Here is a 25,914-nt window from a genome sequence, read left to right on the forward strand (position 1 = left end):
AAGCAGTGGTATCAACGCAGAGTACTAAGTCATTTACAATACAAGTTGCTGTTTCCGTAGCCTTAGAGTAATCTGCTATTTAATAAACTGTACGTACGTATACTATAATATAATATAATAATATAATATACTCTTGAGATTTGATAATATTTCTACTAAAGTTATTCTGTATATGAAATTCTAATATATTATGCTATTTATTAATACTTTTAAACGCCTATTTCAGATATAACAGAACTGAGAGCCACATATCCTACACATCTATAGTAATTTGCACAGTAGATCTGTCATGGAGCACTAGAAAAGAATTGATTAACAAAGCACGAGATTCTTTTAAGCGAGAGTTTACTATAATTTTCTCCGCTATTAGAATCCTGTGAAATGTTATGAAAATATCAACAATCAACTATTTATATTTTGGGAAATTAATCTTTTATTCTCAAAGCATGTTTGTACAATGACATTTATTGTCCATTATAAGCAATCAAAACAAAACTCTACAAAAAGCTACATCATACTATATATATATATATATATATATATATATATATATATATATATATATATATATATATATATATATATATATATATATAATATAGTAAAAGCGTAAATTTAGTAAGTGTATGTACTTACTAGCCAATGTATGCATTTACGATAGGATTTCAGCAAAAGTATCACCTAAATATAAAAATGTCTATTTCTGATAAATGTATTCATTTACTATATAGACAATGTATACATTTGCTACAATACATTATAGTAGAAAATGTATGCTTCTACTGGTAAAAGTTTAAATTCCGTTGCTTGTGAATACATTTACTTTTATCAAATTAGTACACATTTACTGTAACACACACACACGCACACGCACACACACACACGCACGCGCGCGCGCGCACACACACACACACACGCACACACACAATATATATATATGAATATATACACATATGTACACGACATGGAATTAAAGGTTTGCTCACAACAAAACACTTATAAATAAAATAAAAATACAAACGTTGTATATATAGAAATATACATGTTATATAGGATCATTGTAAAATTAAAATACGTTTCTTGTTTGATTATAATTTGTATCTTTATTGAACATTATAACATTATGAAAATAAAATAACATTGCAGCGCATTATACGTTTATACACACATATATATATATATATATATATATATATATATATATATAATTACTTACATATTAACTCTAATTCTCCGTTTTCCTCAGAATGTCAATTGAAAAATTACACGATTTTATCAATTGAACCGTCACTATTTGAACTGTCAAAACGCGTCGCTCAACCATGACAGGCTTTTATCGATATGAAGTAATGAACAGCGCAGCATCGAGATAACCAATCAGCATCGCGGAAAAGAGGCAACAATACTTGCGAGAATCGACTTAACATGCCTTTTTTAGAAAGGGAAAATGTTATAAAATTTTATTCTATACAATACTGCTTTTATTCTATACAATACTTCTATTCTATACAAATACTGCTGATTACCTTATAAAATCGCTGATGCGACGATCAATTGAAACACTACTAAAATAGAATTGTAAATCTCTCCAAGTAGATTCATGTACCAGAAAACAAATCTTTGTGAACTGACAATAAGAATTTGAGCTCTATATTCATAGCCGTTTTTCAACTAAAGAGCGTAATAATAATGGAAATTTATTAGAAACAGAGAAAGATATGAGCACTATAAATTTTTTTTTCTTATTTGATATTTTTGAAATATTAAATATTAATTAATGTAAAAAAAATATGAAGATCCGAAAGTAATAAAATATATGAGAGAAAGATTACACATAAAAATTATAGAAGAATTAATTAGAAGTAAAATATATTTAACGTAAAATATACACACAATTACATATTGGATCATTTTGGTAAGATCATTTAGTAAGATCATTTTTTGTAAGATTCTATAAAACATTTTCATCAGTTTCTTACATTCATGTGGTATCCATGTTAGTTTTGCAAAGTTTGTTAGCGGCTAATCGGAATAAACTTTATATGAACCGGATGAGAAGGACAAATCAATAGATGGAACTTTAACTGGATATTCTTTAAATAATCTATAGGCTCCAGGTAAAAATTGTGCACCAAAGGAGCAATCATAGCTTTCATCTCCAACAGACCGAATCGTTGACCTACAATTCGAAGTCTTATCAAAAATTATCGACAAGAAGAAAAGAAAATCGCGAGCAATTTACCTATGCAATTTCTCGGTCCTGCGCTGAACGGTAGATAAGAATAAGGATGACGATTCTGTCTCCTCTCGGGCAAAAATCTATCCGGATCAAATACTTCTGGATTTGGCCAAAAATTGGGGTCTCTGTGAACTCCGTAGATATTAAGATATAAGATTGTTCCAACAGGTACGATATATGAATCTGTGAAAAGTATATTATAAAATTAGAAAATATAAAAATTCATGAAATTAAGAGTTCTTTTCAGAAATAAAACATGAACATAATATTACATTCTTAAATTTTAAAAGCAAAACTTATTTTACATTCGATAATATATATTCTGTAAAATGTGACATGTTCAAAGATATTTGCAGCAAAAAAAGTCATTAATTACTTAATTTTACATCTTCTTGTACGTCTCGTAATATAAAAAATGCGGTGGGATATAAACGTAGCGATTCCTTTAAACATCTATCTAAATATGGTAAATTTTGCAACGATCTCATGGTAAGTTTGCCTCCGTTCTCTTGCATCGCGGTTTCGACTTCAATCCTCACACGTTCCTGTGTCATGGATAATCATTTAATTGTATTTTATAATATTTTGGTTTTTATATGTATAGATACAAATAAATTTTTAATAAATGACAAAATACATTGCAACAAAAGGTTGATATCAATATTACTTTGGAAAAAATCGAAAGTTAAATAATACACAACTAAAAAAAAATTTCTCTCGAAAAATTCAACTCATGTTCCATAAACTATAACATTTTGCCTACAAAATGCTTTTTTAAAAATTTTCCTATGATTTTTTTTGATCAAATCACACGATTTTGAAACTAAACCTGTATTTTTACAATACTGAAATACTGTCGATACTCGGCAAAGAATCATTGTAGACAAAAAACATTTTAAAGCTTAAAGTTTCAACTGTAACGCGATATCAACAGTTTTATAAAATTTTTTCATTTTTTCATTTTTAGAAAATACAATTTTAGTTTTAAAATCGTGTAACTTGATCAAAAGAAATGGTAGGAAAATTAAAACAAAGCATTTTGTAGCTAAAATATTGTAGTTTATGGAACTTGAATTGAATTTTTGAGAGAAATTCTTTTATCGAGCCGCAAAGTGTCAAAAAAAACATAATTTTAAGGAACAAAACAATGGGTTCCTTCTTAAAGCACAGAACAAGAAAAATAAAAAAGTTTTAAGAAACCAACAATAGTGCGTTAAAGTTGAATCTTTAAGCTTCAAAATGCTTTTTTAATTTTTTATTTACGATGATTTTTCGTCGAATTTTAACGGTTTGAACATAGCTCAATTTTTAGAGTATAAAAAGTGTTCTCTATTTTCTTTTTTAGTCGTGTATATCGCAATATACTGAGAAAAAAGTACCTGGATATCTTTATGTTCAGCTAACAGCAATAAAGCAAATGTCATACTCATCGCTGTAGTATCGTGACCCTGTAATCATCGTCATATCGTCATACAGTTAAATGTGCTTAGATGATATGTACAAAAAATTAGTAAAAAAGATTGATACATACCGCAAACATAAAGGTATCGACTTCTTCTCTGATGTCCAAATCAGTCAACGAATTGTCTCGAGATACCGCTATTAAGAGATCCAACATGGATAGCCGCCTTTTTTTAACTAGAAATAAAAAAACACGTTAATTTTATTTTTGTATGTCGCGCTTCAATTATATAACATTGTTTTTGATTAAAAATTCAGAATTTCTATTAAAAATAATAATGATTCAATTTTACAACAGACATATGTTCCATTATTCCGTGTGATTATGTGTTTGGTATAAATATTACAGGCATAATTTAATGTTCGATTGCGTAATCAAACTTAAATATTAGCTCCGATTTTTTACGTACTTCCAAATACTTCGACATCTATCTCTGTCTCTTTGTTATTTTCAAGATTTTTCAAATGTCGACCATTGGTGCGTTCGTGATAAAGTTTTCGTTCCGCGATGACCTACACAAAAGTACGATATTAAATTTTTAAAATAATTTTTTGTATTAAATAACAATAGCACACATCATATTATATCATAAATATTAATAGCATAATGTAGTATTAATACTTATTGTAATTTTATATAAAAGATAACGTTTGTGTGTGTGTGTGTGTGTGTGTGGCGGATTTAAAATAAAATGATACATAACATACTTTTTCCGTAAATCCATGCAATATTTTCAAGATCTTTTTTTGCTTTCTCCCTTGTGGCGATAATGAGAATAACAAATCGTTATGGAACCAAGGTCTGAATGCTCTAAATCATAATTCAATAAAACTATATAATTTCAATAATGACGTAATTTTGTAAAAGCCTTATTTAAAGTCGTATAAAATCCTATAGTAATCTGTAAGTAATCTCATTATTTGTAGAGAATATAGGTAAAAAAATAAATTTGATACTATATATGTTACAAAAAAGATATTTAGAATCTTCTAAAAACATTATACTTTCGGTTTAACTGTAGATTTGTTGATCAAAGATAATTTCTCTTCAGATTTTATTGAATAAATTATTTTACTTAATAATTCAATATTTTAACATTTACAATATTTTTAACATTTAACGGAGTACGTACAATAGATATTGTTATCTAATTGCCGCTTTAAACGTATCGACGTGTCAAACTAATTGTTCACCTTCACATGATTATTCAATATTTAATTTGTTATTCAAAATATATATATATCACAAACATCCATAACTTAAAGTATTATAAATATATATCACAATATTATTTATTATATTCATAAATTACCTATCAAATATCAGTTCGATCATGTCGTGAGCCATATTTCGATACTGTTGCGATTCGAACTTGTTAAGTTTTTGCAGAGAGATGCCCATGGCAGTTTCTGCAAGTGCACGTATTTAATAAAATCGGATATATAATCGAAAATAATTATTACTGAATATATTTCACGAGTAGCTTTAACTATAAAAAATCGGATATTATCTATTTTTTCTGCAGCATCGATACTTTGTATGCGAACAAATTATCTTCTTAAGCTATGAAATCTTAAGTTATGATATCATTTAGAACGAAATCCTCTATACAACAGAACAATAAGTACTTTACAGAAATCTTACCACATATGGCGTTCAGCGTATGTTCACTAATAAATGGTACCAAATCTTTTACAACTGCCCCCCCAACATCTTTCAATGATTTTGTCATATAATCGCCCTCCTGGATCAATATATCAGCGTATTGAGTCAATACATTGAAATGGAAAGCATGTGTTAATAATTTTCGTCGCGCATGCCACTTAGCGCCTACAACAAAATTAAAATAGTGCAAATTGTGAAATAAAATAAAAATAATAATATATAAAAATAATATTATATAAGATTATTCTCTTTTTTAGTTTAATATTTATTGAGCAATTCTCAAATAATATTATTATTTTAAATTTATTTCTCTTATACCGCGCAAAATTCTTTTATAATTTTTTAAATCTTCTAATAAAATTTTTGCGAGGACAGAAGTTGCATGTATAAATTTGAATTAAATTATTATTTTGTAATTAAAACTTCATAAATTGGCAGCCAAAAAAAAACTATAATTTATTAAGAAGTCTGTTATGTGATAGTGTTCGATTTAATTGAAAATCTTTTTTACTTGAAACGTCTATCACTTCTATTTATTGTACCTGAGAATACATGTATCACGGCAGAATCATTTCTCAATATAATTTTACTTACGAATTCACTTTCAAATTTATTACCTTTTACGACAAAAAGAAGTTATGTAAGAGTTTATCGTTAAAAATAAAATCGAGCGTAAATTGTAATAGTAAAGTATGTATGTTTATATATTAATGCTTATTATGTTACCTGTGCTGGTGAAAAGACCTGTGCCACCCCAAGGTTGAAACAAGTTATATATACGACTTTTCTCGGTACGCTTGGTATTGCTTAATATCGTCTGACATTATCAAAAATATGTTAAGAAAAAAATATTAATTTATTATATCACCCAATCTTACAAATGATTTATTAATTGTACCACAAAGGACGATGGGTAAAATGAGTAGATTTTTGCCTAAAAAGTGTAATGTAAGTTATACATGTTATTTTATGTTTTTGGCATCGTTGAATATGATGGTTAGCAGTTTTATCCGTCTAAACCCGCGAAAAAGTGTTCAAAATTTGCCGTACCAAAACGAATTTGTAACTAGCAACTACATAATTTTTCTTAAGGACAACTATGTGTTTTTTTTTATACTAATTGATTCTTCTCATTATTTTGTGTATATAAATATTGAGGTAACGGCGGCTGACAATTCGATAGATAAAAGAAATATGCTGAAGAGCCCCAAGGGACAAAACGAGGGGCCTTCTCATATTTTTTAAAATGGAATCTAATTTTTCTTATATTAATAGATTTTTTAAAAAGTTATAAGGGCAGGATGGCTAAAAAGTGAATAATTTACGAGATAGTTTATACTTTAATTTGATATAATTTTACATAAACTTGGAAGTATCTCGTAGAATATTAATTTTCCGATGAATTTATCTCAATATTTTTATGCACAAAATAATGAGAGGAATCAATGATGTAAAAACAAAAAAAACATATAGTTGTTTTAGAAAAAATTATGTAGCTGCTAGTTACAAATTCGTTTCTTTAAGTCAAATTTTGACCTCTTTCCCATGAGTTTAGACGGATAAAACTATTACCATTGTACTCAGCGACCCAAAAAGCGTAAGATTGCATGTATAACTTACACTCTTTAGGCAAAAATCAATTCATTTTACCCATCGTCTTTTCTATGTACATAGTTTCGATAGAGTATATATCGATATTTTTTCTATTCATCTTTTTAAGAAATCTTTTTACAAGCAAAAATCTTTTTGTGAAACACAAAATTCCTAAATCTGACTAAATTGTAATATCTACAGATAATTGAATTTCTTTTATTACCTCTAAATCATTTGGATGACGGATAGCCACACCATACATGAAAAAAATCCGGAATTTAAAAATGGGATAATACTTATTTGATAGATTACACATCAGTTTCCATTGTTCCTCTGAAAAATATATTATAAATATCGATACAAAAGTTTTAGTGGGATTAATTTTATTGTTATTTCATCACATCTTTACTCAAATACGTTGAAAATAGACAAATAATAATTGTGATAATGATTTGCAAATGGATATTGCCAAGAGAAAAGTCTTAGCTTTGTAAGATATGTAATTTGCATACTTTTAATAGGTATACTACGTTCTAGATCATAAGTTTTTATGAATTTAATTTTTACTTGTATGTATGCATGAATAACGAGTCATCTATCAATTAATGTAAATAGATTAGAAATTTTATACTTGCCTGCTGAAATATATGCCTGTGATGCATTTCCAGCAATCGAATGGCCCGGTGGTCCTGGTAAAAGATTAACCAGTCGTCCGTTTCTTCCATAATGTACGTAATAATAATATACCAATAAAATAAACATTGATGCCAACAATATAGTGATAAACATCGTTTCTTGATGTTCTGGACCGTTTTATTGATCTTGATCTTCTTCAGCTTACTATTTTACTGATACTTGAATACACGTTACAAAAATCTTTTTTATTTTTATTGTTCATTTAATTGTTAAAAGTTTCCGTAAAAATAATATAATATATATTTAATAATATTATAATAATTGGATCAAGCTAACAACTTGCGATATATGAGAAAACTTGTATGTAAGAATGACGCGTTTATACTTATTTTGATATTATTAAATATTATTTGGATTTTACAATAAAATGTTATAAAATTTTTATTTTATACAAATACTGTCGATTATCTAAGAGATTCACTTGATGCGATAATTAGTTGAAACTCTACTCACTATATGTTTAAAATAAAATTGAAAATATTTTTAAGCATAATGTTGTGCCTCCGGAGAGGCACGGTAGTTGGGATCGTTTGCCAGAAGAAATTTGGGAATTCGGGCTCCGCCTGAGAACTTCACTTGTTGTTGTTTGTTTAAAATGACACCTTTTCAGTTAAATAAATATATTAATATCTATTTTATTTGTGACTTGATTACAATGTTCCCGCACTTTCGCTCGCGTCGCGTATCACGATAACGGATATCTTAACGCGCGCGTGTCTAGAGTCGAGTTTCGGTCTCGAGACTCGCCTCTCGCTTCTTCGTGTATATTTCTGCCGACTGCGTGGCTATTCAATATTATAATAATTATTGATACTCGTTTTGACACTCGCGGTTGTTAGAGATATTGCTCGCGTAAAGGAATAAAGATTGCCCGCGTAATATTAATTAATGATCAAGACTGCCCGCCGTTCGTTAGCGGTGGGCCTTTTTATTAACTCCCCTTGGCTTCCCGGGAGGGGGTCGTTTAGCGACAAGGCTGTGTGTCATGTCGCTTGATTTTGGCAATCTCCGGATGCAAGCTAAGAAGTTCTAAGTAGGACTTCTTTGCTTGCACTTTCGCAATTTCTTTATTCCTTTTTATTTCGCTTTTAAGTAGGACTTCTACATTGCATTTTCGCAATGTTCTTCTTCCGCTTGCCCTGATTTCCGCGTTTTCGCAATGAAATGATTGCACGGTCGCTCGGGCTTAGCGCGTGGCTCGTGTTGTCAGCGCTTTGTTCGGTCAACGCTCGTAACGTGATCTGTATTCGCGTTACACGTTGGGCAATTATATAAAATAATATGTATTTAGAATAATATATTTAATAATTCGTGTATAGCCTGTTCGGGCTATAACAATTTATAAAAATTATTTTATGGAATGAAATATATAGATATTTAAAGATAGATGTTTATAGATAGATATTTACAGATAGAAAAATCTTTATAATTTTATCAGGTACTTAATCTTCGTATATTCTAATCTTTAGTACAATATCTTTGGTACGATTTATAATGAAAGTATATACGCAGACAGCACAAGGATGTCCTTAGGACGTCCAAAGGGCATCCAGGACATACATGTAGGATATCCTCAGGATATCCCATTGTAATCCTCAGATCTCCTCTGGATGTCCTGAGGAAGAGTAAATGATAGCCGTATATTAACCTCTGGAGAATCCAGGGAGATCCTGTGGAACATCCTAAGGATTTTTATAGGATATGTTAGGGATATTTTTCGTATGTTTCAAGGAGCAAATTTTAAAATTTCAATATAAATTAAAATTGTTTTGTTATTTACTGCCAATATTAAACATCTAATATTAAAAATAGTTCACCGTTCTTTAGTATTTGAGGCTTTTGTGCTGTACATGAATATTTTAGGTTTGGCTCCCGGGTTTGAGTAGTGTAATATTTTCTAAAATAATCCAATATCTGAATTCCCTATGTTGGGATTGCATCAGAAATTGAACTGATAGAAAATAATTACAATTGTAATTTCCTGTCAGTTGCTCTTTGCAAGCTTTATATAATTCTCATGACCAAATCTCAAATACGAGTTCGCGTGTCGCATAGCGGTAAACCAACGAACTAGCGGTTGAATACTATTGTTTGTAAAGTTTTTGGAATGTTGCGAACAGTAACATTTCTCATGAAATATTAAATAAATAATAATTTTGGATGTATGAAAATGTGCGCATCAAATTCAATTATTAATATTAAACGAAATTAACGTTAACAATTAATTGCACATGTATATGTCCTCTGGAAATCCAAAAGACATCCAATATAATAGACAGGGCAGATATATCCTACAGACATCCAGGGGTTATCCAGTGGACATTTATAGGACATTAATACTTATTATAACTTAAGATTTCTAAATTATATAAAATAGCCGACACAACTAAAAATAATTATGTGTGTATGCATATTAAACTTTTATAAATATATTTATAATAATATCTTCAAACATCCTACAAATGTCCTGAACCGTCCTGGACATATTCAGGATGATCCTGAGGATGTTTTGTGCTGTCTGGGAATATGCAATTAAGACATCGCGACCTAATACCTAAAACCACCTACTTTCGGACCATAAAAAGAGAGGTAACGAGTACCTCGAGGCCGTATTCCGAAACTAAGTGGTGACGCATGTACTTGAAGAAACTGTGAGATTCTGCAAGCGCCGACACTGTTACATCGCCGAAGCATCACCGAACCGAACTCTACGATACGTAAGCTGTACAAATAAATCTCTTTGCACGGTATCTTTGCCTCGTGTTCCTCGACACTCGGAGTCCCTACTCCTAAGACGAGCCGAACCCTTGGATCATCCCCAAAATTCCCGTTGTATCCGGAGAGGCACAACAACCTCTTCTCGGCACACAGTGCTAAGATCGCTATGCACGCATGTTTTGTTCGTTCGGAACGTTTTAGTTACGTGTCAGTAAGTGAGATCGGTCGAAAATTTTTGTTTAACGTCAAGGAAATTGAGAAGAAACGCTTTCCAGCGCACAGAGCTAAAATCGCTATGTACGCAAGTTTTGTTCGTTCAGAACGCCTTAGTTACGTGTCAGTAAGTGAGATTTGTCGAAAATTCTAGTACAACATCAAGGAAACTGAAAAGAACCGCTTCTCGGCACACAGTGCTAAGATCGCTATGTACGCAAATTTTGTTCGATCGGAACGTCTTAGTTACGTGTCAGTAAGTGAGATTTGTCGAAAATTCTTGTACAACATTAAGGAAATTGAGAGCAACATTGTCGTAACCCAAAATCGAATAACGTAATTACGACCTATAAAAGTAAAAAAGAAGCACAGCGCAAATTCAGCACTTTGTAAGCTGTTGCGCGCGCTGCCAAAACCGCGATTAAATGCAAGATATGCAATTCGTTGCAATATGCAATTAAGACATCGCGACCTAATACCGAAAAACCACCTACTTTTGGACCATAAAAAGAGAGGTAACGAGTACCTCGAGGCCGTATTCCGAAACTATTGTAATTGGTGACGCGTGTACTTGAAGAAACTGTGAGATTCTGCAAGCGCCGACACTGTTACATCGCCGAAGCATCACCGAACCGAACTCTACGATACGTAAGCTGTACAAATAAATCTCTTTGCACGGAATCTTTGCCTCGTGTTTTTCGACACTCGGAGTCCCTACTCCTAAGACGAGCCGAACCCTTGGATCATCCCCAAAATTCCCGTTGTACCCGGAGAGGCACAACAAAATTGGTAGCAACGGTGGGATTGGTCCAGTTAAAGGAATAAATAAGAAATGTGAGATACGCCCAACTATTTTGAGACACAATCAATAACAAAAGATTGATTGAGCAAATCAGCACAAAGTGCTAGCTAAAACATCGTCAGTACCTGAGAGACCCGGAAGAAGAACCGTGACAAGAAGCTGAAGCGCAAAGGAAGGAGCAATCCAACGCAACGCCCAGCAACTAGCCGATCATAGCAAACCGAGGACGCCGCCCGTGCAACGGAAAACTCACCGACGCTGACCTACAGCAACGTGCACCGCCGAGCGATCCAACCACAACAGTTGGCCGTGCAGAAGCAACGAGTAAGCGAAAGAAGAATGCGTATCATCGTTATACTGTAAGTCAAAAACATTGTACAATAAAAGAGCGTGAATGTTGGCACAACCGAAAAGAGTTACGTTCCACCGACCGCGATTTTTAAGCGCACCAGCGCGATACCAAATGACACTAATCTTGATGTCACATACGGACGAACACTTAACGATGTTTGAAATCAATCGGCACCTTTAAACGGTCATTTACGATTAAAAAAAGCAAGAGATATGATTCCGGAATTCGATGGAAATTCACAAGCTAAACTTAAAGAATTTCTAACCGCATGTTCATACGCGATAAAAATATCAATCCCGCAGATAAAAGAACATTATTAGAAGCAATACTTTGCACAAAGCTAAAGGGAAAAGCTATGGTAGAATTTGAAACACGAAATATAAACAATTTCGGACAATTTAAAAAAGAACTCGAAATCTGCTATTTAAGCAAGAAGAGCATCACTCACTTGCAAATCGAGTTTAACTCCTTAAAACAAAAAGCCAGTGAGAGCGCCAGAGCATACGGGCTGCGCGCCGACAATTTGGCCATGGAATTATATGAATCCATGATCGATCCAAGTTCAAGCTACAATTGTAATTACATATTTGTAAAAATTTATATTTATAGCTATAATCCTATAATTATTTGCTATATGGGTGCTATATTATATGATTGTAATTTTCTATTAATTTTTTGTACAGTATATAATATACTGAAAATAATAAAGAAGTTGATTTATTATTAGTAGAGAAAAAACAATACATGAAATGTGTATGTAAATCTAAAAAGATATTAAAAAAGTTTTTATCAATGTACATTTCTAAAGAAAAAGTATTTTTAAATATATATAATAATAAAATTACATCTTTTTACAGAAAAAATTAATTGAAACTGCAAGAGGAAAAAATGCAAAACAACATGTAAGGAACGCACTGAAACTTGCTTTAACTGTGATCATTTGGCGTACTTTCATGGACAGGACAGAAAGAAACTATTGAAACGAAATGTATAAAATTTGTCGACGTCATTATCGGTATGTTTGTTTTCTTATATTTTATTTATTATTTTTAAATATGTTAGAATTATATATATATAATAAATTTAATAAATTTTTATTTATACATAATTATATAATTATAATTAAAAATAATTAATATAAAATAATTTATTATTAATCATTAATAATATATTTTATTAAAAATAATGTTAAATATTAAAAACTTAAAATTAAAAAAAAAAAAGAATTAATAAAAATTATTAATAATTAAGAAAGTGTATTTAATAATCATTAATGTAATTTAAATATACGGGATTAATAATTAAAAATTGATAGCCATTATTAATAAATAAATCATTAATTAAATTAATTTTTATATAATATTATATAATTTTATATTATATAATTTAATGTATATATAATTATTATTTAAATAATAATATTTTATAATTAATATTAAAAATTTAATACCAACGATTATTAATTAATTAGTAATTTTATTATATGAATAAATAAATTAATATTAGTAGAAAAATCTGTAATAAGGGGAGAATATTATACGATTTGTGTATACGTTAAAAATTTAATACCAACGATTATTAATTAATTAGTAATTTTATTATATAAATAAATAAATTAATATTAGTAGAAAAATCTGTAATAAGGGGAGAATATTATACGATTTGTGTATACGTTAAAAATTTAATACCAACGATTATTAATTAATTAGTAATTTTATTATATAAATAAATAAATTAATATTAGTAGAAAAATCTGTAATAAGGGGAGAATATTACACGATTTGTGTTAAAAATTTAATACCAACGATTATTAATTAATTACTTATTTTATTATATGAATAAATAAATTAAATAAAATAAATTTTTTTTTATATATTTATTTTTTAATTTGATGAATAAATAAATTTTGATATGATTTAATTTATAGAAAAATTTAAATAATTTTTTATAAAGAATTTAATATATAAAATAATTATTTTAATGAAAATTATTAATAGAAATTTAAAATTAATTATTAATTAATAAAAGTGCCAGCAATTGCGGTTAAACTTAAAATAAAAATAAATTAAATATAATTAGTTAAAAAGATATAATTTATTTAAAATTTATTAAATTAATATATTAAATTTATGGTGAAATATAATAAATATTAAAAATTTAATTATTTTAATAATAAACAATATTAAGTAAATTTATTTAGAAATTAGGATTAGATACCCTATTATTTTTATGAAAAATTCATTAATTAAATATTAAATGTTTAATCATTAAAAATAAAAAATTTGGCGGTATTTTATAATTTTAGAGGAATTTGTTAATTAATTTGATAATCCACGAATAGATTTACTTAATTAATATATTTTATATATTGTTGTTTAAAAATTATATTAATAGATAAAAATTGATAATTTTTTATATTAATAAATTAATTATAATTCAAATCAAAATGTAGAATAATTAAGATTTTAATGAGTTACAATTAATTTAAATTAATTTAAATAAAATTTAAATTTTATAATGAATTGGATTTAAATGTAAATTTATATAAATTTATAAATTGAATTTTTTTTTAAATATGTACAAATTGCCCGTCATTTTCATTAATTTAATTTATGAGAAAAGTCGTAACAAAGTAAATATATTGGAAAATGTATTTAGAGTTTTATAATAAAAAATAATATTTGATTATATAAAAATTAAAAATTTTAGTTTAATTTAAAATAATTTATTTACATTGAAAAGATTAATATGTTAAGTGTGTATGTATATTAAAATTTTAATAAATAAATAAATTATTTTTTTTTGTATTTAATAAAGATAATTTTTAAATAAAATTTTATAAGATTGAAATTATTAATTTTGTATTTTAAATAATAAATTTTTAGTATATTTTATTTGGTTTTAGTAATGATATTAAAATAATTATTTTAAATTATAATTTAAAGTGATGTAAATGAATAATATTTAAGTATAAAATAGTAAATTGTATTTATTGTACCTTTTGCATCAGGATTTATTAAATGAAAATTTTATAAATAAAATTTCTCAATATAAAAAGAGTTAAATGAAAATGAAAGTTAATGTTGAATAATTATTTTAAATTTTCATTTAGTGAAGAAATTTGATTCGATTTTTTTGGTATCTAGTTTTTTTTTATATAAATTTAATTTAAATATAAATTGTTAATTATAATTAATTATTAGTAAATTAATTAAATATAAAAATTTATATTAAAAACTTACGGGATAATCTGTGAGTTAATTTAAATAAAGATATATTAAATAAATTAAATAAGTAGTAAAAATATTTTTAAAATTTAAAATTTTTTGAAAAAATTTAATAATTTATATTTATTTATTTATTATTAATTATGTTAATTTAAAATAAGTTTATTTATAGATTTTAATAATTTAAGAATTATATTAAAAAATTTAATTAATTAAAAAAATATTTATAATTATAAAAATTATTGATTAATTATGATAAAATTAGTATAAATTTTTAATAAAAAAATAATTTATTTATTTAAATATAATAAATTTATTAGAGGAATTAGGCAAAAATTATATTAATTATTAATAAAATTAAGTTCACCTGTTTAATAAAAACATGGTTTTATGATTATATTTTAAAATTTATTCTGCTCAATGATAAATATATTATTAAATAGCCGCAGTATTTTGACTGTGCAAAGGTAGCATAATCAATTGTTTTTTAATTGAAGGCTGGAATGAAGGAATGAATGAAATTTAAACTGTCTTTAATAAAAAATTAAAATTAAAATTTTAAGTAAAAATGCTTAAATATTATTATGGGACGAGAAGACCCTATAGAATTTTATATATGTATTAATAATTATTAATTAAGTATTAGAATTATTATTTGATAGTATATTTTATTGGGAGGATAATTAAATTAAATAAACTTTATTGTTATATATATATATATATGTGTTACATTATATTAATACATTAATTTATGAAAAAATGAATAAATTTATATTAAATTTATATAAAAATTAATTACCTTAGGGATAACAGCGTTATATTTTTTAAAAGATCTTATTGAAAAAAATGTTTGCGACCTCGATGTTGAATTAAAGTAAAAATTAAATGAAGAAGTTTAATATTTTAGTCTGTTCGACTATTAAAATTTTACATGATTTGAGTTAAGATCGGTGTGAGCCAGATCGGTTTCTATCTATAGTGAATTTTATGAAATAATTTTGTACGAAAGGACTAATTATTTAAAATAATTTTTTGTTAAAAATTTTTGGGTTCGAACTAAATTAAAATTTTAAAATTATTAGTTATTTATTTGAATTTGAGTTAATTAAATAAATATTTTAAATACTAAAAATTACTTTGGCAGATAAGTGTGTTAAATTTAGAATTTAATTAATATATATGTATATAATTTATTTATTATTAGATATATAAGTAATAATTTTAAATGAATTTTATTGGTATATTAAATTTAATATTTTAAATTTATTAATTTTATAAATTGTATTATTAGTGGGAATTGCTTTTTTAACTTTATTAGAGCGGAAAGTTTTAGGATATGTTCAAATACGTAAGGGGCCTAATAAAGTAGGATTTTTAGGCGTGATTCAACCGTTAAGTGATGCTGTAAAATTAATTAATAAAGAGTTATTTTATATTTATAAATCTAATTATAATTTATTTTATTTATGTCCAGTTTTTAGGATAATAATTATATTTATGATATGGATATTATTTCCTTATATTACTAATATTTATTTTTTAAATTATTCTTTATTATTAATAATTTTATTTATATCTATTGGAGGTTATATTATAATTCTTATAGGATGGTCTTCAAATTCTATTTATTCAATGATAGGATCAATACGATCTGTTTCTCAGATATTATCTTATGAAGTTAGATTTATTTTAATTATCTTAGTTTTAATAATTTTGAGAGAAAGGTGCTCTTTTTCAGATTTTATAAAATTTCAAATTTATTTATGATATTTATTTATTTTATATCCATTATTTTTAATATATTTTATTAGGATTTTAGCAGAGTTAAATCGTAGCCCTATAGATTTTATTGAGGGTGAGTCGGAGCTTGTTTCTGGGTTTAATATTGAATATTTCAGGGGAGGATTTACTTTAATTTTTTTAGCTGAGTATGGGATAATTATTTTTTTTAGGTTTATAAGAGTTTTATTATTTACTAATTTATTAAAATATTCAATAATTTATATATTTTTATATAAATACAAACACAGACCTTTGTATTTAAAAGTAGATATATATTTTAACTACGGATACAACAATTGAATCTTAATATAAATTAATGAATTTCTTGTTATGTATACTTACGCAGATGTTTTTACTCCTCGCATTTCGGCAGCATTAAAGCGGTCGTCTTCTCTAATAAATTGATACATCATTAGCGCATCAATTTTTGGCAGATTTGTTGAATTTGCCTTAACATACCCCGCTTCCATTTTACTCAGTTCGTTAACAACTATTTTTCTTTAAAAAGAGTCGAAAACGTAAACAATCTTCTTGTTCCCTGTACTAGATCGACGTCTTAGTAACGAAGTGACGTCACGCACGAACTAACCAATAACGAAGCGTTTATAAGTTACGTGAAAATTTTAAATTTTAATCATCTTTCTTTCTTTATTTTAAATTATTTATTGTTGATGGAAAATCTTCAAAGTTTGGAAATAATTTTTTTATAATACATACTTTTGATTAAAAATAGAATTTATGACATTTTTTTTTTATAATACCCTATTGTCTGAAAAATAACAAAATAAATTATGTTAGTTTTGTATATTAAAATATAAAAAATATAAATATTTTATAATAATACTTATAGCAGGGTTGTGCCGTAGATTTGAAAATTACGTCTGAATTGTTTACATGGACTTTTTTCATAGACAATGTAAACTATGTAAGTTTTATAAATTAGATGTCAGAATGCAAAAAAAAAGAATGATTATATTAGAAAATAGTTGATGTATCTATATAAGTGATTTTAGTAAAATAAGGCAGAAAAAATGTAACGCTATTGTATAATAACTTTTTACAACTTTTTACAACGTTTTTCTCTGCCTTATTTTACGTCCATGACTATGACAGACACTTTATCCCCTGTCATCAGTCTTTGGCTGCTTAGATTTCTATTTGTAATTATGTTTCAAGCATGAAACATAAAAAAACGAAATATAAAGAAAATCTTTGACAAACCATATTCCATAGATTATTCATTATTGACATAGATGACATGTTACACATAGTTTACGTTGCGTAGACATAGACTATAATAGTTTATGGATAAATGCCCAACCCTGATTTATAGTAAGTAAAACATAAATATTTATAGTAATATTTTATATATATTTACAAAATATATATTATAATTGATTCTATATATCTAATAATAGAATTAATCATATTACAAATATATATTACAAAATATAATACAAAGATTAATATAAAATATAATTTACAATGTAATACAAAATAATTTATTACATGAAAATATTCGAAATATTCGTAAGACGTAAAACTCCGGATAAGCTACTTGGTAGCGTCACGGCCCCTGTACATAGGCAAACCATTGACATGCCAGAAAGAAATTTTTTCATATACTTGGCGTCGCGACGCTACCGCATCGCTTGATAACGCAGAATCCACTAGAAATTTTTAGATTAGATATAGCTGATAAGCAACGATTAATGCGATATTTACGATTAATGATCAATATGCAATTACAAAGCTTATTAAGTTTTAAATAATGAAAACATGTTTATATTATGACCAAAAGAGTCGTTAATAAAGTTATCGATCGTTTTTCAATTTAGAAAACTAGAACACAGGCGCGCTTTTATTTATGGACATTTTCCAATTTTTTTAACTTTTTTTTCTAACTTTTTCTTTCATAAATTGTCAAACTGTCAAAATTCACATAATTTGACAGTTGCAAATAACACGATTGAAGCAAATCGCAGCGCACAAGCGAGACAGACAATCAGCATCGCGAAAAAGAGGCTTCAACACTTCAATATATTCGAGTTCGAGGTTTCATGCCTTTTTTAGAAAGGAAAAAATGCTTATTGTTAGACTATTGGCGCATTTTGCGTAGAGTTGCAAAGAAAATATCCGAGAAAAGATAAACGAAGCTTCGATGTAAATCAAGGATTAAATCACAAGATAAATCGCGATATAACAATCATATAAAAAAAGTTACAAACACGAATTAAGTGCGAATACAATCAATTAATATTTTTGCAGATCTATTCTGTATCAAATAATGAATCCAAAATAATTGATTTTGAAAAACTAATTATTACACTAACCAAATTTTTTATGTAGATATTTAATATGATAAATATTTGTAATATATAATTACTATTTGGTAATATTATTACCAAAAAAAGTTTCTTCTTGGATAAAAACTTTTAAAAAATATAATGAATAAAAAATAAAATGTTTTATAAGATATTAAAATATCTATATAAAAATATTAATTAAATATTAATTAAATAATAATGATCGAGAAAATGAAAAAGACACAAGCAATGTGTATTTTGAAAATAATATACCATAAATATTAAATATAAATATAAATTACTTACCGCATACCGTCGCTCCGTCCATCGCCTGATGCTTTTCCAAAGTTCTTTTTCCTCTTTCGGTGCTTTGTTGTATCCATGTAGCACTTACACTTACTCGCGAAAACCGTTAATTATGATTAGTCGAATACGTGATAATCGCGAAAAGCTTTGCACGGCTCTCGCAATCGCGGAACAATCGCATGCACAGCGCTTCGATAAAGATTTATCATCGCAATACAGTTTTGTGTCGTTTATTAAAAATTAATTGATCGTTAATTTTATAATTATCACAGAGAATTATGTTTCAATATTAATCATGATCGCATTTAGAAGAAGAATTCGACAATAAATGAAGCGTTTCGCACTACTTCAGTGCTCAAGTCGCCGTGCGAATGATAACAAGGCCGAACACTTTGTTATTGATAATATGTCGCCGAAATATTTTACATATTGTGACGTATTATATACGTGGAATATTAGATCATAAAAGTATTTTAAATTATAGATTAATTATTCATTAATCGATAGATGTGCATCGTGTTAAATCGTCGAAGAATCGAACGATAAAAGGTACCGGAAAAAATATATTTAACTTTATAATATTTAATTTAAATTTATTTTAAATTTTAATTATATTTAATTAAATATTATTAAAGAAATAATTATTGTTCATAAAGAAAGATAACAATGATAAGTTATTATTTGGGACTTTTGTTATTACGTTTCTCTTACTTAAATAAATAAAATTAAATTAAAAATTAAAAGAAATAAATTATACAAAATACGCGTTTCGAAAATCGTCGCGTTATAATTAACGTATGATTTAACATATTTAGAAGATAATTAATTATTAATCATATTAATCATAACAAATTATTTCCCGATGGCGCGTTTGGAAAAGGAATTTGACATAGCATTATTGCTTTCCTATTCGAGTATCGTTGCGTAAATAATAAATATTGTAGAAAAGGAATTTGTGACGTAGCATCTCGCACTATTAGAATACTATTCAAGAATGAACAAGCGAATGAAAACAAAGCCGTAACATGTAAACAATAGCGTGCTATTGTTTACGCCGCCAAGGCCGCATATCATGTTATTGATAATTCGCAACCAAAATTATTTTACGTATTATGATGTATAATACAAGCGGAATATTAATTTATACAATTATTTTAAATTATATATCAATTATTTAATAAACGTTTAATATATATTACAGAGCTAATCGTTATTCTCTAAAATAAAAATTTATATTTATACCTGTTTTCCAGCTAAAGAGTGTATTAATAATGAGAGTTTATTAGAAATAAAGAGAAATACGAGCACTGTAAAATTTTATTCTTTTCATTTAACATATTTTTGAAATACTAAAAATTTAATGTAATAAAGATATGAAGATATGAAACTAATAAAATATAGGAGAGAAAGATTACACATAAAAGTAATAAAAGAATTAATTAGAAATAAAATAGGCTGCAAGTAAAAATTGTGCACCAAAGAAGCAATTATAGCTTTTAATTTGAGCAGACCGAATCGTTGACCTACAATTTAAAGTTGTATTAGAAACTATCAACATGAGAAGAAACGAAAATCGCGAACATTTCACCTATGCAATTCCTTGGTCCTGCGCTGAACGATACATAGGAATAATGATGACGATTCTGCATCCTCTCGGGCAAAAATCTATCCGGATTGATGACGTTAGAGCAGCGAGGATGAGGAATGGACGAGAGTAAATAACAGATTAATTTAGAACTGTAACTTTAATGAACGTATGCTTGAAAAAAACAAAAGGTTCTCTCTCAACTAACTTGTGTGTTCACATAGAAAAAAGAACATGAACAAAAAAAACATATAAGAAAGTAAACTCAACATTTAGAACATGGAATATAGAATATATAGAGAGAGATTATACATTGCTCAATTTAACACGGATCAAATCCAGAAATATTTGATCCGGATAGATTTTTGCTCGAGAGGATGCAGAATCGTCATCATTATTTCTATGTATCGTTCAGCGCAGGACCAAGGAATTGCATCAAAAATTGGGATCTCTGTGAGCTTCGAAGTTATCAAGGTATAAGATTGTTCCAGCAGGTACGACATATGACTCTGAAAAGTATATCATAAAATTACAAAATATAAAAATTTATGAAATTAAGAATTCTTTTGAGAAATAACATGAATACAACATTGTATTTTTAAAGTGTTAAAGCAATTAAACTTATTTTACATTCGATAGTATATATTTTAATATATACTGTAAAATGTGACATGTTTAAAGATATAAGCAGCAAAAAAAATGATTAATTACGTAATTTTACATCCTCCTTAATGGTTCGTAATATAAAAGACGCGACGGGATATAAACGTAGCGTTTCCTTTAAACATCTCTCTAAATATGACAAATTTTTCAACGATGTCATGGTAAGTTTCCCTCCGTTCTCTTGCATCACGGTATCGACTTCAACTCTCACACGTTCCTGTGTCATCGATAATAATTTAAGTGTATTTCATAATATTCTGTTTTTTATATGTATAGATACCAATAAATTTTTAATAAATTAAAAAATACATTGCAACAAAAGTTTAATATCTGTACTATTTTCAATAATAATTACAATTTAAATAATATATCGCGATATATTGAGAAAAAGATACCTGGGTATCTTTGTGTTCAGCTAATAGTAATAAAGCGAAGGTTATACCCATCGCTGTAGTATGGTGACCCTGTGATCATTGTTATATGCATATCATCATATCATTAAACGTGCTTAGATGATGTGTACAAAAAATTTTAAAAACGATTACAGATACGTACTCCAAACATAAAGGTATCGATTTATTCTTTGACGTCCAAATTAGTTAAAAGATTGTCTTTAGATGCTGCTATTAAGAGGTCCAGCAAAGCTAGCTGTTTTTTTTAACTAGAAATAAAAAAGCACATTAATGTTAATCTCATTTTTGCATGCGATTTAATTATATAATATTGTTTTTGTTTAAAATTTAGATTTTCTACTAGAAATAATAATGATTTAATTTTACGGAAGACATATGTTGCATTATTATATGTAATTATGTGTTTAGTATAAATATCACAAGCATAATTTGATATTTGATTGTGTAATTGAACATAAATATTAGCTCCGATCTCTTACGTACTTCCAAATATTTTGACATTATCTATTTCCATCTCTTTGTCATTTTCAAGGTTTTTCAAATATCGGTCATTGGTGCGTTTGTGATAAAGTTTTCTCTCCGTGATAACCTACACACGAGAACGATATTAAATTAAAAAAAAATGATTTTTTGTATTAAACAATAATAGCATATTGTACTATATCATAAATATTAATAGCATAATATATTATTAATATTTATGATTAATCATGTAATCTTGCGGTACAAAGAATACGAGATTTATTTTAATTTTATATAAAAGATAGAGTTTAGCGGATTTAAAATAACATAATTTGTAACGTACTTTTTCCGTAAATCCATGCAATATTTTCAAGATCTTCTTTTGCTTTCTTCCTTGTGGCGATAATGAGAATAACAAATCGTTATAAAGCCAAGGCCTAAATGCTCTAAACCATAATTAAATAAAATTATATATTTTTAATAACGATGTAATTTTGTAAAAGCCTCATCTAAATTCGCAATAAAATCTTATAGTAATCTTTAAGTAATGTCATTGAATGTAGAGAATATAGATGAAAAAATAAATTTAAAACTATGTATCTTACAAAAAAGATATTTGGAATCTTTTAAAACCATTATACTTCTGTTTTAATTATAGATTTTTTGATCAAGGATAATTTCTCTTCAGATTTTATTGCACAATTCATTTTACTTAATATTTCAATATTCTAACATTTACAATATTTTCAACATTTTAAAGATAATTTTTCTTTTAAAGTGAAACATTTAACGGATCACGTACAATAGATTTTGATTCCTAATTGTCGCTTTAAACGAATCGATGTCTCAAACTAATTGTTTACCTTCACATGATTAATCAATATTTAATTTGTTTCAAAATATATATAGAAAATATATATCACACACAATCATAATTTAAAGTATTATAAATATATCACACAATTAATTATTATATCCATAAATTACCTATACACTATCAATTCGATTATGTCGTGAACTGCATTTCGATACTGTTGCTGAAACTCATTTTTGCAGAGTTTTTGGAGAGAGATGCCCATGATAGTTTCTGTAAGTACATATATAACACCGGATATATAGTCGAAGATAATTACAACTGAATATTTCATAAGTAACTTTGAGTGTAAAAAATTGGATGTTATCTATCTTTTGTGCAGCATTGATACTTTCTATGGGAACAACTTATCTTCTTTTTTAAGCTATGATATCATTTAGAATGAAATCCCTGCACATAATACAGGACAATAAAAACTTTACAGAAAACTTACTGCATGTGGCGTTTAGCGTATGTTCGCTAATAAATAGTACTAAATCTTTTACGACTACTCCTCCGACATCTTTCAAAGATTTTGTCATACAATTGCCCTCTTTGATCAACATATTAGCAAATTGATTCAATATATTGAAATGGAACGCAGATGTTAATATCTTTCGTCGTGCATTCCACTTGGCGTCTAAAACAAAATCAAAATAATGCAGTTAAATACAAATAATATTATATAAGATTATTCTCTTTTTTAATTTGATGTTTATTGAGCAATTCTCAAGTAATATTATTAAAAAGTTATTAACAAAATAAGTTCAACGAAAAGAACGAAATTTTCTGACATTAATATTAAGAAGTATACACATACACACAATACATGTATATACATATAGCATGTGTGTGTATTATAAAGTAAAATTATAAAATATTTTTTTTCTTTCAATTTGACACATAAGGAGAGATTTACTACGTTTTAATACGTATTTGTAGTAAATTTACTTATGAAGAATATAAACTAAAATACCGCAGTATTATGATTACTATATATATATTGAACAATATTCCAATAAATATATTCCTTTTTAAATATACACTGTGTCAGACAATTACATTCCACTCGTTAAACTTATTTTGTTAATAACTGTTTAATAAATAATGAGTAACGGCTAAAACCTTTTGAAAGGTACTTAGGGGCGTGTTCTTGACAACATATATCATTGAAATTGATGAGATCGGTCCTAATAAGCATAATTATTTACTTTTTTTTGTAACGCGCAAAATTCTTCTATGATTTTTTAAATCTTCTCATGAAATTTGTCTGATAAAAAGAGTTGCAAGTGTAAACTTGAATTTAATTATTATTTTGAAATTAAAACTTTACGGATTAGCAGTCAAAAATAAACTATAATTTATTTAAAAATCTGTTATGTGAAAGTGTTTGATTTAATTGAAAATTTTCTTTATTTGAAATATCTATTACTTCCATGTACTTAAGAATACACGGCGAGATCATCTCTCAATACGACATTACTTGCAAATTTCTTTCAAATTTATTACTTTTTACAGTACCAAAAAGAAGTTATGTAAGAGTTTATCGTTAAAAATAATATTCAAGTATAATTCTGTAACTAATTCTGTATTTTATTTGATTTTCTGTGATGAAAACAGATCTTTAAAAATAGATTGTAATAATAAAGTATGTACGGTTATATATTAATGCCATTATGTTACCTGTGCTGGTGAAAAGACCTGTGCCGAGCCAAGGATAAAACAAATTATACAAATGACTTTTTTCAAAATGTTTGGTGCTGCTTAGTATCGTCTGAAATCATCAAAAACATGTCAAGAGAGAAACATTAATTTATATTATATCACTCGATCTTTTAGATGCGCAAATAATTTATTAATTGTAGCTCAAATTTCTATCAAATCTCGGTCGAATATGTCGACATTTCCTCTATTTATCTATTTAAGCTTTTAATCTTTTAACCTTTTTGTTTACGAGCAGAAATATTCTTGTGAAATGCAAGATTCCTAAATCTCACTAAATTGTAATGTCTACAGACAATTAAATTTCTTTTTTATTACCTTTAGATCATCTGGATGACGGATAGACACACAATACGTGAAGAAAATCCACAATTTAAAAATAGGATAATATTTATCAGATAGGCAACGCTTCAATTTCCATTGTTTTTCTGACAAATAAATTATAAATATCAATACCAAAATTTTGGTGGGATTAATTTTATCATTATTTTATTACATTTTTACTCAGATATGTTGAAAATAAATAATTAATAATTATGATAATGATTTGCAAATGAATATTGCCAAAAAAGACGCCTATATATATAGCTACGGATCATGGATTAATTTCGAAAGTCAGTCACTTTTGAAGAGCGGTTTTTTTCGAAATTAATTTATGATTTTCTCTGAAAAAAGTATATATATCTATAAGTATATACATCCTTTCATTCACATTATGCAATATCTGACCGTCCATTTTATGTCATTAATTATTTCAATGAAATGTGTAATGAAAAGAAATGATATATAGGATATTATAAAGATCAATGTGTTTATTCTTCTTTAAATATATAAATTTTAATTATTATATTAATT

At 26.9% G+C, this 25,914-nt stretch overlaps 1 protein-coding gene and 1 pseudogene across 2 annotated transcripts; both read right to left on the bottom strand.

Moving 5' to 3' along the window:
- Positions 1-1,973: 1,973 nt before the first annotated feature.
- On the bottom strand, positions 1,974-7,785 carry LOC138944224 (cytochrome P450 4C1-like). Of its 2 annotated transcripts, XM_070315133.1 has the most exons (12): positions 7,595-7,785; positions 7,183-7,292; positions 6,093-6,183; positions 5,346-5,531; positions 5,014-5,110; positions 4,409-4,511; positions 4,111-4,213; positions 3,771-3,877; positions 3,619-3,687; positions 2,616-2,784; positions 2,243-2,422; positions 1,974-2,179 (listed from the first exon to the last, which is right to left on the bottom strand). In XM_070315133.1, exons 1-12 carry the CDS (start codon positions 7,746-7,748, stop codon positions 2,016-2,018), a joined length of 1,533 nt encoding a protein of 510 aa, XP_070171234.1. In that variant the 5' UTR covers positions 7,749-7,785; the 3' UTR covers positions 1,974-2,015. The 2 variants fall into 2 exon arrangements, with proteins under 2 accessions (XP_070171234.1, XP_070171233.1); XM_070315132.1 differs by lacking the exon at positions 7,595-7,785 and having other exon boundaries at positions 2,127-2,193; positions 7,183-7,289.
- Positions 7,786-11,329: 3,544 nt separating this feature from the next.
- Positions 11,330-25,795, bottom strand: LOC138944225 (cytochrome P450 4C1-like; annotated as a pseudogene).
- Between the last annotated feature and the right edge of the window lie 119 nt (positions 25,796-25,914).

Source organism: Polyergus mexicanus, unplaced genomic scaffold (assembly GCF_030449975.1).
Source record: "Polyergus mexicanus isolate NDT 795.1 unplaced genomic scaffold, iyPolMexi1.0 SCAF_122, whole genome shotgun sequence".
In the NCBI taxonomy this organism is placed as follows: domain Eukaryota; kingdom Metazoa; phylum Arthropoda; class Insecta; order Hymenoptera; family Formicidae; genus Polyergus; species Polyergus mexicanus.